The sequence below is a fragment of the Sinohyriopsis cumingii genome, unplaced genomic scaffold (assembly GCF_028554795.1).
Source record: "Sinohyriopsis cumingii isolate HCF-2022 unplaced genomic scaffold, ASM2855479v2 utg002675l, whole genome shotgun sequence".
Lineage (NCBI taxonomy): Eukaryota > Metazoa > Mollusca > Bivalvia > Unionida > Unionidae > Sinohyriopsis > Sinohyriopsis cumingii.
The window spans coordinates 51,562-69,678 of NW_028316269.1; the positions used below are offsets into that span (position 1 = coordinate 51,562).

The following is an 18,117-nucleotide window of genomic DNA, read 5'->3' on the forward strand; positions in this document are numbered from 1 at the left end:
TTCTGAAATTGGAACAATAAACTAGAAATATCAAAACTTGAGGACAATTGAGGGATATAAATCTATGATACACTCACAAAACTTTTTGGGGGGGCATGAAGATTTTACTTTTTTGTTTCTTTTATTTCTGTATGCTTGCTGCAACCTTGTGCATGCAAAGTTTTCGCAAGCTTGCTAATAGCTGGTTCACAGTGCATCATGAGTTCATATACCAGCTGCAAGCTTGCACGTGTGAAGTTATAGCAAGCTTGTTAGAAGCTCATTGAAAGCATCCCATGAGCATGCTAATATTTCCCAGTTAATGACTCTATCCAATAATATGATGAGCACTTTGTATTTCCAGTGTATAAATATTTTGAATAAATAAATTCTAGCCCATATCAAAGACTGAACACAACAACTGGACTGACTCTGTCTGAAGATATAAAAGCAAGAATTACCAATTTCTAGATCAGAAGATTATAAAGCCCTGTACTTGACCTAAGTCACAATTAGCATTTTCAGGAAATTCTATGACTTAATGGAATGTTCCTTCCTATAACTTTCAGGGTTCTCGACAAGATAAAATCTGTTACTAACATAGAATGTAATAAACATCAGGCAGACTAGGTATTTGTATGGGGGAATTCCAATAACAATGACCCATAACCTAATAAATATGTTTATTTCTCTTGAAATTGATCTTAATATTTAATCCACACTCCTATAAAAATATTAGCCATGCATTATTTGTTTACCAAAATAAAAACATCATCAGTGTCTCTAGTCAGTAACAGAGTGAACTTGATTTTGGACAAGGTCAAGTACAAAATGCAATTATAACTTATAATCATGGAGAAAAACTAACAAATACAAACTAAAAATATACATAACACATATCACACATGCATGCTTGGAATAATTCATTTTCCTTAAGGCAAGTTGCATTACACAAATTAATGGATTTTCTGATAATGGATGTTTATGCAATTCATCAATAGGTGTACACATGTAATATTCATGCTGTTCCAATCCTAGTTTCCATTGGGGAGGTATGATTTTCGTATTTTTATTTTAAGTTATATGTACTGTTTTGGTCATTAAACCATGAATGTTAGCCATATGACTTCATATGAGTACAACAAGAACTATATATTGTAATTTATTCTAATAGTGTCCTGATTACATGATTCTAAATCTGAATTGGTGCAAATTTATTTTAGTTTTCACAAATACACAAAAACTGGCAAGTCAAAATGATTCTTATTTAGTTTTGATTTAATGCCTCAAACATGTAATAAAAAACATCAGTAACCAGTTTGAATACATGAACACGTTATCTAGGGTGCAATTATAGAGGTTGTTTCAAAATTGTTTTAAAATGTTTTGAAATTTTTTTTGTTCATTGTCTACAACTAAAGTTGTTGTCCAAAACCAGTTTTCTTTTTTCAGTCACAGTGACCTTGACATTTGACTTTTTACACCAAAATCAATAGACTTCTTCATTACTGCAATTGCAAAGTTCTGTTCAGGTCTACGGTATAAAATAAATGTTCTTATGTGCAAAAACATTTCTCTTTTTCCATTCAATGTGACCTCGGCTGCTCACCCCAAAACTGAGAGGTTCCTTATCCATGCTGCAAGGGCAAACCACCTATAAAGTTTTGCCCCAGGTCAGCGATTTGGAACAAATGGTTTTGTGAAGAAACCATTTTTCTTCCATCAACCACCATGACCTTGATGTTTGACGTTCTGACCCCAAATCAACTGACTTCTTACACTAATTTGAAATCATCACACAAAATCTGATTTTAAATTATATCCTTCTTTTATTTATGCATTAAATAAGTTTAGATTATCTGTATAACAATGAACTAACATATTCTCTGATGTTGACTGTGCTAAACACGCATTATCTGAAGTTTGCTGTAGAACACAAATTCATGTAAGTAATATGACTGTGAAAGTGGCATAATAGTTCTCACCAGTTGAGAAGCTCGTGCACTTCATGATACCTGCAAAGGGTCTGTTTAAAGCAACCATATGGAATGCAAAAGTTGTGCAGTCACATGTACAATTACTATGGACAGGAGCTAAAACCTGGACATTTAGAACAACCAGATTAAGGTAGGAAATTTCTTTAATTCTTTTATTATTTTGAATAATATCGGGAAAGTGTTGCAACTGGGAATTATACTATTGGGAGGTAAAGTTTTCTTTTCTTTTTTTCTTTACGTAAAATCGGAGTAGTGTTTTGAGGATTCTATTTCATTCATTACAACTCATTCTAGCAGACTGTTTTCGCTACTCAAATATATTGATTGTAATTCATATTAAAGTACACAAGGCTAGTATGTTGAATATACTATGCTTTTATGTCGCAATCTACTTTTATAGGCCAGCTGCTACATAAATATTGCATATTTTCATTGTCAGCATTCATAAAATATTAGGTTTGCTTTCATTTAGTGCAGACAGATAAAAGTAATTTAAGACATGACATGAAAAGAGCACTGGAATAAAACAGAGCACGAAGGCATTGTATATGTCACTCAATGTAACGTACACATTAACCTTATAATATATGACTCAGAATGACTTTTGTTTTCTTGCCACTTCCAACCCTGGAAAGAAAAGGCCAGGTTGAGACTGCTAACGGAAGATTATGCTAGCCAGGGAATCCTCCCACAAGGGCAGACAAACCTGATGCGTCCTAAGAACATTGGGGCACTGGAGCCCCAGTCACATGAATCCCTTAGTTAGGACCAGTTTGACAGACTGCTGAAGGAAATTGTGCTAGCCAGGGAATCCTGCCACAAGGGCAGACAAACCCAGGATGTCATAAGACTGTCAGAACATTGGAGCCCCAGTCACAATAATTACTCTATAATTCACTGCACAGTGAAGAAGCCATAGGAAGGCACACCTACACAATGAAGGAGACACTGGATGGCATACATATGCAGTGATGAAGCCATTGGAGGACGTATCAAATCATTGAAAAATTATTCAGTGCAGAGGTACCAGTCAAAATAACGTGCTCTTAATAACTTTAAAAACAGACAATATTTAAGAATGGTTTAACTGCAGTTATTTGGTTTTTTTATCCTATTGTGTAATATAATTCTTTTTATTCATCACAATCATCTAATTAAATCATCTTAATTTTTGAAGACATTGTCTCTATATTCTCCATAAGTAGCATTCCAAACATCCATTCATCAGTTCTGTGATCTGGAACTAATGGTTTGTGAAGAAACCATTTTTCTTCCATCAATCACCATGTCCTTGATGTTTGAACGTTTGACCTCAAATTAACCAACTTCTTAAACCAATTTGCAATCCATGCACAAAATGTGGTCAAGGTTAGAGATGTAAAACAAATGATACTGTGCAGAAACTATAATTCTTCTTCAAAGACATTGAACTTTGACCTTTTGTCTTGCAACAGATAGACTTCTTTTGTACCAGAACTGCAAGCAATATCGAAAGTTTCACAATGTTAAATGGTGGTGAAATTCAGCTTTTGTGCAAATTATCAAATAGGGAATAAACAGGCAGATGGATGTCATAACATAAGCTTGAACTTTTGGCAGGTGTAGAATGAGGACTGAGACAGACCCCAATTTAGCTTGAGAAAACAAATTTAATTTAAAAACTGACTTGCATAAAGGTCATCAGGCAATTCCATTTGTGAATTTGTATACTTTAAAACCATTAAAAACATATTGTATGAAATATATGTATGTACAGAGTGAGAGATTTTGCATATTGAGGTCTATCTTTTAGTCTAGAAATGCATGATTGCACAACATACCTAAATGAAAAATGCAAGAGAGTAAAATATAACTCAAACAATTGATAATAAAATATGTTTATCAGAAAATAAGAAATGACAATCTAACAAGACTCATAAGTGGGCCTAACCTTACACAACTTATTTGGAGCCCCGAGTGGCCGAGTGGTCTAAAGCGCTCACCGTTCCGGATCACTGCCATCTCACCTCTGTCTGCATGGGTTCGAGTCCAAGGCTCGGCTAGCGTGGGCATGTGGGAAAGCCTGCCAGTAGCTTCTCATGGGTCGGTGGTTCTTCCCTGGGTTTTCCAGGTTTCTTCCTCCACCAGTTATACTGGCCGCCATGTATAGCCCATCTTGTGCTGAAAAATGGCGTTAAACCCTAGAACAGCAACAACAATAACAACACAACTTATTAAATTACCATTTCACAATATAGGCTTATGGGCTATTGTAAGAACAAAATGATGGGTGGTACACATAAGGAGATGTCTGAAGTAGGGCTTTAAAATTTGAGTAAATATCTACCAGTTACCTATCGATCCTGATGACTGGTTACCAATATACCCAATCAAAGGGAAATTGTTTTAAATGTGCACAACCTAAACTGCTTTGTTATAGTTTGACACTGGCACAAGTGGCTTGCATAAGTGCATTTATTGGTGGTTAAAGTGTAAATAGGAGAACTGTTCATTTTGTATTTATTCATATTAAAATATGAAGTAACAAAAATGAAGAAGTGGTTGACAAAACCAATAAATTGTCATGGCCTAGCCGTCGTAAATATCAGACTCCCTTTCCTTAGCCTCAGTGGCATATGAGGATGATTATAGGGACTGAGCTTGTGCTCTGCAAGTAACACTTTGATCATACAGTTTGACAAATCTATTAAAGTTTGCAAGTTAAAATGTGTCAATTACGTGACAAGATCAAATAACCACCCTCTCTTACTTGCCACTAAGCAAGTATCAACCCTGTGGCTCAATCAAAGGTTTGTCATGTGGGAAGGTCAAATGCTTACTGATCATAAAGAAAATGCTTTTGATCATAAACAAAATGGCTGCCATGGTATCAGACTCTTAACCAGCTCCTGAAACATTCGGAAATACAGCTGTATAGAAGAAAATATACTAGTTCTAAGTGCTACCAGTAACTAATTTAGGCAGTGCAAAAAGTGTCAGGGTAACTTAGTAAGCTCAGTCTGTGGATGTAAGTACAGATTTGCATGTTCGCATATTCAGACAAAAGAACAGTAAAACAAATATGGCCACTTCTTCACTATCTCAGTGGATCTACTCATATTTAAAATCAGATTCATCAGATTCATTTTCAGGATTTACCCAAGAGGATCTCTTAAACGATACAAAGAATATAGACACACTCAATACTGAAGAGAAATATTCATTGAAATAGATTCAACCTACCAAGATTTTGTAACACCAAAATCCAACATGACTGACTCCTCCTCTTCAGTTCCAAGCTTTCTTAAAATCCAACATAATATGCAGAGTATAACAATCACAGCTGACTCCAACAAAATTCCAACAATCAAGACATTCTTTGAGAATCTACACTTCCAGCAGGGACACTCACATAATGGACTGATCTTAAAATCCATGGACAAAGATTCTGCCACAGTAACTCTATACATAACAACTGGTAAAATTCACGTACAAGGGCCAGGCTACACAGAATGGGTAAATTATTTTATCAACACTTGTCAGCAAATGGTAGACAACACCAGACTGAAATTAATTACCTCTCAGCCAAGGGCTTCAACACCCATCCCTGAAGCCCACAGATCTCCAAATCCAGTCAACAGTAACACAGCTTTACATGAAATAAGCCAGATTGCTATCAATGTGGAGGAAACTCCAGGACCCCAGTTTATGATTGCTGCAACAAATTCCTTTGAGTTCCATGGAACCCATAACCAGTCTTGTACCTCCATACAGTGCTTAGTAGTGATAGGTATTCTCCAGGCCCAAGTAGAACGGTTAGAACAGGAACTCTCTGCACTAAAATCAAAGAGTCTACACAGTGTTCAAATGGATAAACCAGGTGCAGGATGTGTGCCAGAAAACCCAGACAACATAATACACAAACATGTCAAAGGACCAAAATACAACAGCATGTCAGGGCACTCAGACTATACCAAAACCAGCTATTAGAATAAAATCATTATACACACAAAACAGATGCAACCACACCAATTAAACAAGATGAGTCTTTTCTACAGGTATTAGATGGTCAGAGCCAAAAATTAGCCAAAGCACATGCTGTAAACACTGACAATCATGTGTCTCACTCAACATCAAATCCAGGTACAGAAGAAACTGTTCTAAAGACAACCTCTAATTACCCACAGCAAGAAGCTAAATTAAATACAAATACTAAATACAGCGGTCACCAAACTCTCAGTCAGTCCAGTCATGGAAAACAAGAAGTTCAAACAATGCATCTGAACCCCCCACTTGTCAAAATCAACAACATAGTTAAAGACAGATCTCTTCTCATTGGATCATCAATAATCAAAGGAGTAAGAACAAGAGGATTATATAAAACTGACGTAAAAACCAATAGAGGTGCAACTATTAACACTATTACAGAACAAATTGTCACCATATCATACTGTAATTCTTCTCATTGGTGGCAATGATTACAGTAATGGCCATTCTTTGAAGGGCATTGAGGTTGATTATGAAAGCTTGTATGCCATCAGGTCCAAAAACACAGTGTAAAATAATCATCTCAGGTCTACCGCCAAGAAGGGATGCACTTATGACTCAACTAAATGAACCCTAAGTATGTTGTGTGAAAATTTCCAAATACTATTTGTTCCGCAATGCTGGACCTTCTTCAAAGACAATCGAGTGAACCAACAGTTATACCAGTGAGACCAAATCCACTTGTCCAGCAGAGTACTGTCATGCTCCTTAGGAATACAGACCAATAGATCAATAGATAAGACTGATAAAAGGGGTCAGGCAACTGTATTGTATTGTATTGTTGCATGGAAAACAGATTTGTTGCCATCTTTGTAATGACCTTGGACATAAGCAGAAGTTGTTCACATACCAATAGGTAGATGTACAGGCCTGTGCAACAAATATCCAGCAACAAAATGCATTAGAATATGTGTATATGTTTCAATGAAATAATTATAATTCTATAAACAGGTTTCAGGCACTGAGTTGTGTACAAAGTGCAACTTGTTAACTTGTAAATAACTATGTGATACTGTTCAAGTTACTTCTCCCTCTGAGGCTCCCCAAGTGTCTAATATGTCAATGTCTTCTTGTAAGTATGTAAATCAGTCTCATATTGAACATTCTCATGTGTCCACTACATGTAGTCATGGTACAACAGATGGATCTTGTCTGGTAACTTCATGTGTTTATGTAAATAATCAAGGCAATGTAAAGAAATCTGTCAAGTCTAAAAACAATACATAGCATACTACCTTGTCTGAAAATCAATCCTCTGGTCAAAATTGTCATGTCTTTGGGCACCTCAAAAGAGGTCCGCAAGTAATCAACCTAAATATTCAACACATCCTCCCTAAACTGAATGAGATAAAGTTAATATTACAGCAAACTAGATCAGTCAATATTCTTGGTCTATGTGAAACCTTTCTTTCCGATGATACTGACGATATGGCTCTCCAAATACAGGGCTTCAACTCTGAACGAAAATATAGAGACTCCATGGGGGTGGGTGTATTCTTCTCTATGCAGACCGTTCCATTAGTTATAACAGACGTGTTGATCTAGAGCACATGTGTCAGACTCAAGGCCCGCGGGCCACATCAGGCCCGGTGTACAATTATATCCGGCCCGAGAGAGAATGTTAGGCAAAAATATTTTTAATGGCCCTGCGATATAAAGTGCAAACCAAATTCCCTAATTAGCAGCCTTGCCAAACATCCAGCTCTGACAAATTGGCATAAGAGCGAAAATGGGTATGCCAATGATTTTTTATTATTAAAACTTTTTTCTGTTTTAATTTATATTAATGTTTAAAAAAAAGGTTTAATTTTCTGCTTATTGAATGTTTATCCTGTTCGGCCCGCAACCTTACGTGTGATTTGAGTTTTGGCCCGCTGAGTGATTGAGTTTGACACCCCTGATCTAGACACTATTGGGGTAGAGAGTATCTGGATCGAAGTAACCCTTACCCAATCAAAGCCAGTACTCTTATGTTCAGTTTGCAGGCCACCTAGTTCCACAGCTGACTGGATTGATAGATTTGAGGTTCAAATTCAAAAAGCATTACTAAAGGAAGATTTAGAAATTATCATATTAGGCGATTTTAACAGACTACATGAAAACTCCACCATTAACATGGATAAGTAGCTTTGAAACCTACAACTTTACTCAATTAATTAACACCCCAACTAGAGTAACAGATAAAATTGCTACTATCATTGATCATGTCTATACTAATAAACCTGAAAACATACGTGAAATTAAGGTGCCAGTGTATGCACTGAGTGACTGACCACTACCAAGTCTGTATAACTTGACATGTTCTGAAATCATCTAAAACTGGCCAACACATTGAAATACAATATAGGGACTTCAAACAGTTTGATGACGAAATGTTCTTAAATGATGTAGTTTGCAAACCCTTCCAATCAGTCTGCAATATAGCTGATGTCAACACTGCCTTGGACAAATGTGTATCAGATGTGCAACGCAGCCTTAGACAAGCATGCCCCAATTAAAAGAAAAAGAGTTAAACACCAAATTACACCCAAGTGGATTACCCATAAGACATGAAAAGCTATAGAAAGTGGAGGAATAAAACTAAACACCTGATAGATAAGAGAACTTCTATAAACAGGCTATTAATGAACGTAAAAGTACCAAACCATTGTGGAAACATATAAAAGAGCTGAACCCACCCAAGAACAGTTGTCTTCCCCCTAGATTTAAGCAAAATGATGATATAGCAACATCTGTACAAGACATTGTGAAATTGTTCAACAATTTCTTCATAAGCATCTCCAGTAAGAATATTCAGAACCAGACCTGCAACATCCCAATTGAACTTGATGCTCTTCTATTATTTATAAGAGCAAACATTCCTGATGATAATTTTTTTCAATAGCTAATGGTAGTGAAGCTGATGTTTTTGATATGCTAATTAAGGTGAATATTAATAAATCCTCTGGACTGGATGGTATTGGTCCACAAATTCTTAAAACTGCTACACCAGTAATAACAAAGTCACTAATGCATATCATAAATTTAAGTATAATGAGTGGTAATTTCCCAGAAACACTGAAATGTGCAAAGGTTACACCTGTCTATAAGAAAGGGGAAAAGGTAGGATCCAGGAAATTACAGACCAATATCAATTCTACCTGTATTGTCAAAACTATTTGAAAAGCATATAGCCATTCAGGTCTATAAATGTTTTGAAACATACTCTGTATTTCATAAAGCGCAATCAGGATTTAGAAAGTGCCACTTGTGCCAAACAGAACTTACCAGATCTTTGGCTGAAGGAAATGGATAATGGACATATGACTGGGATTGTTTTCCTTGACTTTAAGAAAGCCTTTGATCTTGTTGATCATGAAATTCTGCTGCAAAAGTTGAACAGTTACAGGTTTGACAATCCTTCTTTAAACTGGTTTAGATCATACCTAAACCAAAGGTCTCAAAAAGTAAGCATTGGCAATATTAGCTCTCAAACTCGCACTATTCATTCAGGAGTCCCTCAAGGCTCAGTTTTGGGCCCCTCCTCTTCCTTATCTATATCAATCATCCACAATTAAATAATGAATCCACAAATACAGATTTGTTTGCAGATGATGCAACCTTGTATACATCTAGTTCTGACACTGAAGTTATCCAAACAAGATTAAACTCAGACCTTATTAGAGTCCAAAACTGGGCACAAAAAAAGGATGGTAATTAATGAAGGTTAAACAAAATGTATGATTTTGGGGACATCACAAAAACTACACAAGTCAGGGAAGTTACCCAGAACTATCTCTTGCAATAGATAATCATCTGTTAGAAAATGTCAAACATGAAAATCTTGTAGGTGGTGTCTGTAGATAATAATTTATTAGGGAATGACCATATTGATAAGCTTTGTAAAACACTGTCATACAAAATACCCCTACTCAGCAGAATCAAGAAATATTTAACTAAGGAAACTCGCAATCTATACTACAAGTCACATATTCTTCCAACAATGAATTATTATTCAAATGTATGGGGAAACTGCTAAATCTGAGCTTGACAGGATTTATAAACTTCAGAAACTAGCAGCACGCATAATATTAGAGACATATATTGATCATCCCTCAAAAGCATTATTTACAGAACTCAAATGGTTCACAATATATGACAGGATGCATTTTCACAAGGCAGTTCTTTTATATAAATGTCTACATGGAACTGCACCAGAGCATCTTCAGGACTTATTTAGGCCTTTCCCAACACAATACCAGTTGAGATCAATATCACATGGAAACCTTCTAGCACCAAAACCAAGAACAGCGCATTTAAAAAGAGCTTCCAATACTCTGGTACAGTTATGTGGAACAAGCTTCCACTACATACAAAATCTTCTGAAAATATTAGAGCATTTAAGAAGAGATATCATGAGCATGTATGTGTTTCTAATAGATAATGGAATTTAGTATTTTATAACTAAACATGCTAAAATAAACAGTAATTATTGGTATCTTCATGTAATGTGCATTGTTATATTCTCCTTAAGAGGGCCTCAAGGGAGAATAGTCCTTGACTAATGAGTCACCCTCTATAAATAAAGCATTATTATTATCATTATTATTATTATATAAATGGAGGACCAAATAAACTTGAACCTTTCAAGAAAGACACAAATTTGAGTCATGCAGAAAAAAAAAAGCACTATTTAAAGTACTATACAAAATCTAATATTGATGACATAAATAACAATTAACAAAATTGCACAATCATTAAGAATACTGAATGCTATGCAATCTGCTTACTCCTTAAGTTCTTTAGTATAACTGGCCTTCTCATTTATCTCATTTTCTGTGCCTTTGAATATATTTTGCAGCCTATCCACTTTTATTTGAGCTTTCTGCCTCTCTGCCTGATATGTCTCCATAGGCAACATCAGCTCTCTGGTCTGACCTGCGGAATTTGTGTCCGCTGTATCTTCTGAAGGGACATTCTCAATCTGGAATAAGCAAAATCTAATTATACCTACATGCCCCTAGATTGCACGGACAACACTGCAGCATTATGTTTATTAGTTCCAGTGTAAATTGCACATTACTTGCCTGTTACTAATTAACAGAAAGAAGCGAAACCAACACGTTTTGTAAAATGTTAATTATCTAGTATGTTATACAATGATAATCTAAGAGAAACTTAATGCATTATGAGTTAAATAAAAACTAATCATAAATCCCAAAGCACAGCATTCTGAATGAATTCCTGGTTCTGAATGTGATGATATGATCCTTAAAAACGCTGATTTACCAACAGTCTTTTTATATCACAATGGCATTATCCAAAACTCCATTGAATGAATTCAAAACAGTCCCAGAATAATATTTTAGTCCAAATTCAGTCAGAACTTTGTAACATCAATGACTATTCCAAAACAAATGATTCCTCTCAGATTAAATCCAAACGCAACATCAAATATATCTGCAGACTGATTTTTTTTTAAAAAAACAACATAGGAAAAAGGAATAAATTAATTGCTCTCTTCTTCCATCTTATACACATCCCCATCACTCTACTATGCAATACTTCCTACATGACTTATGTCACAATATAACCCACCTGACTTATGTAATGCAAGACATCCCACCTGACTTGATCATCCAATGGGAAATTACCACAAACTGGTTCATTACATAGAACACAAACTCAAACAAACAACTTATTTATAGCTCACAGCAATCTACAGTCATGGCCCAAAAGTTAGACACAACATAGATACACATAACAAATGTAATAACTAGCCTTGACCTAAATAAAATTGCTGGACTGAATCAAATTAGCCATAAACTATATAAAATTATAACTGAATAAATATTCATTAATACTAATCAATAAATCATTTGAAATCATTATGTTCCCCACATAATGAAAGCTAACTCATGTCATGCCAATTTATAAGGAGACAAAATGTTATCATCCAATCATAAACCAATTTCTGTAATCAGCTGTGTCCCAGGTTTTCCAAAGAATTATAATCAGACATGTATATAACGTTTGTCATGAAAACACTTTGAGATAAAAGAAATATCAATCTGCATTTCTTCCAAGTTGTTCAACAGCTCATGAGCTAAATGAACTTTTTTTATAAAATGTTTTTCTCTTGATTCAAATGAAATCATGTTTAACATTCCTTGTCAGCAAAGAGTTTGATAAGAGTATGAATCATGATATTATTATGAATATTCAGAATGCACATAAACATCTATATTGAACATGACAAACTCTTTTTCCAGGATAGCTTTGGCCAACCAAAATTTTTATTTAAAGCTCAGAATATGTTTCTTAAGTCTGGAAAAATTGCAATAATAAAGATTCTGGCAGATTAGAGAAAAATTACATTGGAAGTTACACCCATTTAATATTGCTTCAGAGAGTTTTTCTATGCAAAACTGCTGGTAAACTCATGCACAAGGAAAGAAGATGAGACCATGCATATTGTCTTTGATTATGAATATTCAAGTACCTAACTAAAGTGACCTTCTTTCACAAAGGAGATATCAGGCACCTCATTATCGTCTACATAACTCCCAAAGCACCCCACCTATCTCAATCAAATGTCAGTTTTTGTGTGGGTTTCTTTTTCAGACATATTTTATCCCATATATGAATCGTCTTTGGGCATCTTTCCCAGAAGATACCTGAAAGTTCTCAATATTTATATCTTTTAAAAACATTTATCTAATTCAACTAATGATTTTATCACCATATTATGACATTATCAAAAGTCACCTTAATATTCTACATACTGAACTTAGTTGACTCCCCACTTTGTATACATGCTGCTATGACAATGAAGCTGCTGACTGCTACTTCTTATGTTTCTCTTCATTTAATATCTTATGATTTTACACTCTAACTCAGTACACCTCTCCCTCAATAACTCGTGCACAACGGGGTCCAGAAACATTGACTGCACTATAAGCGAGGGTATGAGTTATCGAGGGACCTCCATAACAATGTGAAATGATGCCATCCTCGCTGGACATAGAGAAAACCACAAAGGGGATGGGGGTGGAGAGAACTGGTTTGTTTAATGGCTGAATACTCGATTTAAAGCCACATTCGAAATACTTGTCAATAAAGCATTTTTTCTATCAAAGTTATTTGTTTTATGTAAAAATGACCTTTATTTCCAAGATGCCCAACCACTGCTGAGAGATCATTAATAATATTCATGATATTAATAACTATTAATAAAATGAAACAAATTACATTTATAGGAGTCTTTCGCCTTGACCTGCAAACTGAGTTGTCGATTAACGTCTAAACACAACTTGCAATGCCTGTCTGTTTAGCCTTTGGTACAGGTTTTGAATTCCTTTCAGCTCAATAGATCTGTACAATTATCATTCTGCTATGAATCTACATCAGTAAGATTAAATCAAGTGCAGTTAAGGCATACTGTGTATAACTGAATAATGAACCAGGTTCCAGTGCAATAAAGAGATTCAAATTATGGCACTGTTACTAATGAAACTTTCAAACAAATAATTATTTTTGTGACTCCTCTCCAGTAATTTAATACTTCTATGAGCAGAGGGGTTTGATCGTACAAAAAGTTAAAGATGTAATGTTAGATTTAGCAAGATGAATAAAATAAGCAATAAACAGTTGCCAGCTATCAGTTTTCACATCAGCAACAACTGTACAGGAGGAAATTGCAACAACCGGTCTACGAGGCCTGTCCCTTAAGATAATGGTTAGCCAACTGTATTCTGTATGTAAGGGTAGTGGGTGTTGATGTGTTTTTTTAAAATATCACATTTAACCAAAACCAATGAGGTGTAAAATACAGGTCATAGTGACCCAGTTATAAGCTAATAGCATAGGAATCATCAGCTTGCATATGCTTACAATGTTTCATGTTTCCTTGTACAACAGCATCATATATGACATAAAAATCAACAAGATCATGCACTTAACACAATCAATAAGTTAGATCATGCCTTTAAAAAGTGAAATGTAGATCACAATGACCTTCTTCTGTTGCAAGGGTGTGGTACTAACAGAGATGCACACAGTAATCCAGTATGATGAATGCCATGAAGAGCGATTGAGACTGAACCCAATTCATTAAGTCTTCTTCTGTGATAAGGGAGTAGTACTCGTAAAGATGCACTCCATCTCCAAACTTAATGAATCAGAATTTACAGGAATGCATAGTCATCTAGTTCAATTACTGCACCATGAACTGAGCTTTTTAATGTAAAAACAGCATTCATGTATTTTATATTTCTGTTATCTGCAGTTTGTGAATACCTTAGGCGAGTTGAAACCATTACCTTTCAGGCTTGGACTTAAATGATAATTCCATTGGATTCTGAGAGGCAATCAAACAGTTCTGTCAGTTCAGTAAAGAAAGTCTGAAACTAGCATTACCTGTAGGTGGCAAGAGGAAACAATGAGCAAGAGTTATTGCCCTTTGTCTACATATACTATCCACAGAAATGATGAATTTTTGTCTTTGGAAGGGCTAGATTCAGGATCTTGCAGGGCTGATATTCCTAATGTTAATGTGATTGGTGAAAGTATTTGAAACAGAAATTCAAGGCCTTTTCAATGCAAAATTTCAAATTCAAAGATTTTTAAGATGATATTTATATCATGAGTGCTAATAGACAATAAACCACACATTGATGGAGACAGACTAAAGACTATACATTAACTCAAATGGCCTTTTGGTAAGATGAGTCAATAAATGACTTTGTATTAAAACTAGCAAAACAAACATGGCACCCCAATCACTAACATTACATATCAACAACACAAAGAAATAAACCTGAGTAAAACTATCACTAAAATTAAAAATGGTCTTTTTTTAATTACAACTCTTTGGACCACATTACAATGATATATGTAATCTGCTGAGTCTCACTCCTATATTTGTTAGTGTATGTTTATATGCAAACTTAGAAGACTGCATTTGATGATCCATATTGTTCTGAGAATAATTGACCCATTTATACAGGAAATGGACATGACAATTATATCATTTTTTAGATCTAAAATGCACTGTGGATGAATAGTGTAAAGATGTCATGATAACCAACAGGCCAACAAATATCAACACAAATCATATTTGCTGAAACTCAGTAGACCATTTTTTTACAAAATATTTGTAAACACAAGTCCCACATAGTTAATATGTTTGAAAAAGGGAAAAATAATGTCTAGTCACCGACACCTAAACAGGTTTTTTGTTTTTACATATCCAAGTATCTAAATACCAATTGTGGTTTGGGTAAGCTCAATAGTATTTTAGCTCTCTTGTTTGCAAGAAATTGTGATGAATAGAAAGATCTATTCCACTCTGCAAAAGGAAGCAGTACTAAAGCTGTCATATATAAAACAGAAGTTTTAATTTTTTTTAAACATCAAGAGCAACATTAAGAATTTAAATGATACCCCCAAAATGTTGACTCTTCTCCCATGATAAACATCCACAACAATGGGCAATACTAATAAATACACATGTCAATTCTTCAAGTCACATATTTCATCACTTTATCTTCAAGTTAAAGAATTTTGAAAAATGTATTACAATAAAACCTATAGTTAAGATATATATCAAAATAGATAACCACTAGTCACCCGACCTTCTGCACAATCTAGTCGGTGTGGTGGAGGAGCTATACACAGCAGATTATGGTACCTGCTAAAAATAGTGATGGCAAAATCAAACTCCTTTATTACTTGACATGTGTAGTTCATTACATGCTAAGCGTATCTACAAAGGAAACATTGCACATAATAGGACAAACTCTGAATACAAGAAGCATAAGCCTCTAAAATGAGTTAGACATCCTTGAACCTCCTTGTGCATAATGGTCTGCCCAAAAGCATCTTAATGTATGAATAAAGTACACATGTAAACATTTTCATCAGCCTGAGAATGACCCACGGTCAACTAAGAGATGACTGTAACAGTAAGTTAAATAGAAACCATTTAATAATTTATCATGAATACTAATTTCAAGCTGTGATAATTATAAAATATTTCTCTGACTTGTAACTTCATAGCTTTTGTGATACACAGTGCAATTAATAGTGCAACAACCAATTTCAACATGGGTAATAGGGTATCTCCAATGGCCTGCTGCATGCTGATAATCTGCTCTCACAGCATCTTTACAAAGAGTGTCGTGGTTCTTACCTCTAAATGTTTCTCTTCCGCATCATATTGTCTAATTTCATGCCCAAGTAGAAAACTGTACAAAGTTAAATTTACCTCAAAATGACAAAATTGGAAATAAAAGTATACAGTCAAGACAATGCTCAAAAAGTGACAAGTTTTCATGTTCACTGTAAACTGAAAAGCTTTTTAGGTTCCAAGTCAGTACAATAAAAGCAAATACATCATAATGAAGTATCAATATAAGAGAAAAGATGCTATGAGATATAGTCAATTACCATCAGGGCATTGGGTCTTCTTATATTGCTGCCTACAGAACTAAGTACCTAATCAAGGACAAGTACAGGATTTTGTAACATTTTTATATAATTGTACACGTGTCCTAATCCTTGCAATTCTTCTGTAAAAGTAGTGATAAGACAGTGATGTGATGACAAAGGCCCAAGCAGGCCTGAGATGGATCACTTGGCTGTATTTTATCTAATATCCAAATATTATGTAATCAGATATTATGTTATTATCTAAACTTTAATTTATCATTTTCTCTATTAATTTATCTTTATTATAACTAGAAGATGTTTATAATTAGCTGAATTATCAACTTTTTGTAAGTATCAGAAAGTATGCAAATTGCTCGTGACAGAGGAATCGATGTTGATAAAGCAGTGTCACTCTCCCAACCTGCATGGACCTCTTTAGAGCATGCTTGCTGGGGCCATAACAGTAAACCATGCTAATTTAATTGAAACCACATCCATTCCACAGTGGTGATTATCTGAGCCAACTCTGGAAGAAAGCATGGTGTGCACAGCTATTTTCTGTGAGCCACAGTGGTAACTCCAGCAAGACACAATGAGAGATGGTAAATGCTTTCTTCTTGATCCTCTCCACTCTCTCTCTCTGCAATGCCACTGAGATATGTGGGGTTTTGAAAACTCACACCAGCTTTATTTTACTTGAATTGGTATATAAATGCATGGCAATATGCTTTAAAAGAAAGCAACATGAAGCTTAGTATTCTACATGACTCTGCATCTTGATTTACTTGCTAAAACATTATTTTACAAAATTAAACAAACAAACAACATGAAGTGAAAAAAATTAATTCACATCAACTTAAATCACTGCTACATCCTTAACTGACGTTTTGTTATTTTCTCCCCACCCAAACACAAATACATCACTTTTGTACTGATTGAAAGTGTGGTTATTCTTGTATATAATGTGCATATAATGTGTTTGGCAATTTTTAATAGCATTTCATTCAAAACTAACCAACCATTAATACATACAAGTCCTGATCCAAGTATTTATTGCTATTGCAATACTGCTGTTCAGTACACAACATGATCAACAGTTTGGTCTTGCGTTTTGTTTAATTTTCTCCATCTTACTCACAGACACACATCTATTCACTGAAATTTCAATAATTTCTGCTGTAGCATGGTTCAGTGTATAGCAAGCTCAGTAGTTATGGATCCCAACAACCACATTATAATTAACAAGCAGAACTGTATGTGCACTTTTCTAAGGGACATGAAGAGAGTGTTGTTCTTACCTTGAGTTGTACTATGTGCTTTGTTGCTCTACATGCTTCAAACTCCTTGTCTTGCTTCTCCTTTCTGTTGAGATGAAAATTTAAATTATTTAACTTTCCTTCATGGCAATGGAAAAAAAGAAACAGCTATCTCATATCCTTTGTATTACAGGTATCTTTACTAAAGAATCTAATTTAAACACTGCAGAATTCCTTTTGTTTTCATTGGTGTTTTATGGCACAGCAGTATAAATTATTTAAAGTTTCTTGACCATGGTAACTGATCTGATCCAATGGCAGATATAAACCTGCACTCTTGTGACCAGTTACAAGTCTGTTATGCTAACATCTGATGGAACTTAACTTCATTCATCACCTCTTATGAAATAATGGAAATGCTGGAGGCTGTATCAGGGATGCAGAATTAT

General features: G+C 34.9%; 1 protein-coding gene across 1 annotated transcript in view; it reads right to left on the reverse strand.

The window, feature by feature from the left end:
• Positions 1-10,767: 10,767 nt before the first annotated feature.
• Positions 10,768-18,117, reverse strand: part of LOC149770127 (uncharacterized) — a 39,512-nt gene continuing 32,162 nt past the window's right edge. The window contains exons 6-8 of the mRNA XM_089949353.1: positions 17,676-17,774; positions 16,174-16,228; positions 10,768-10,965 (exon numbers count right to left, since the gene is read on the reverse strand). Coding sequence (XP_089805479.1) covers positions 10,768-10,965; positions 16,174-16,228; positions 17,676-17,774 — 352 coding nt within the window. The remainder of the gene's footprint in view (positions 10,966-16,173; positions 16,229-17,675; positions 17,775-18,117) is intronic.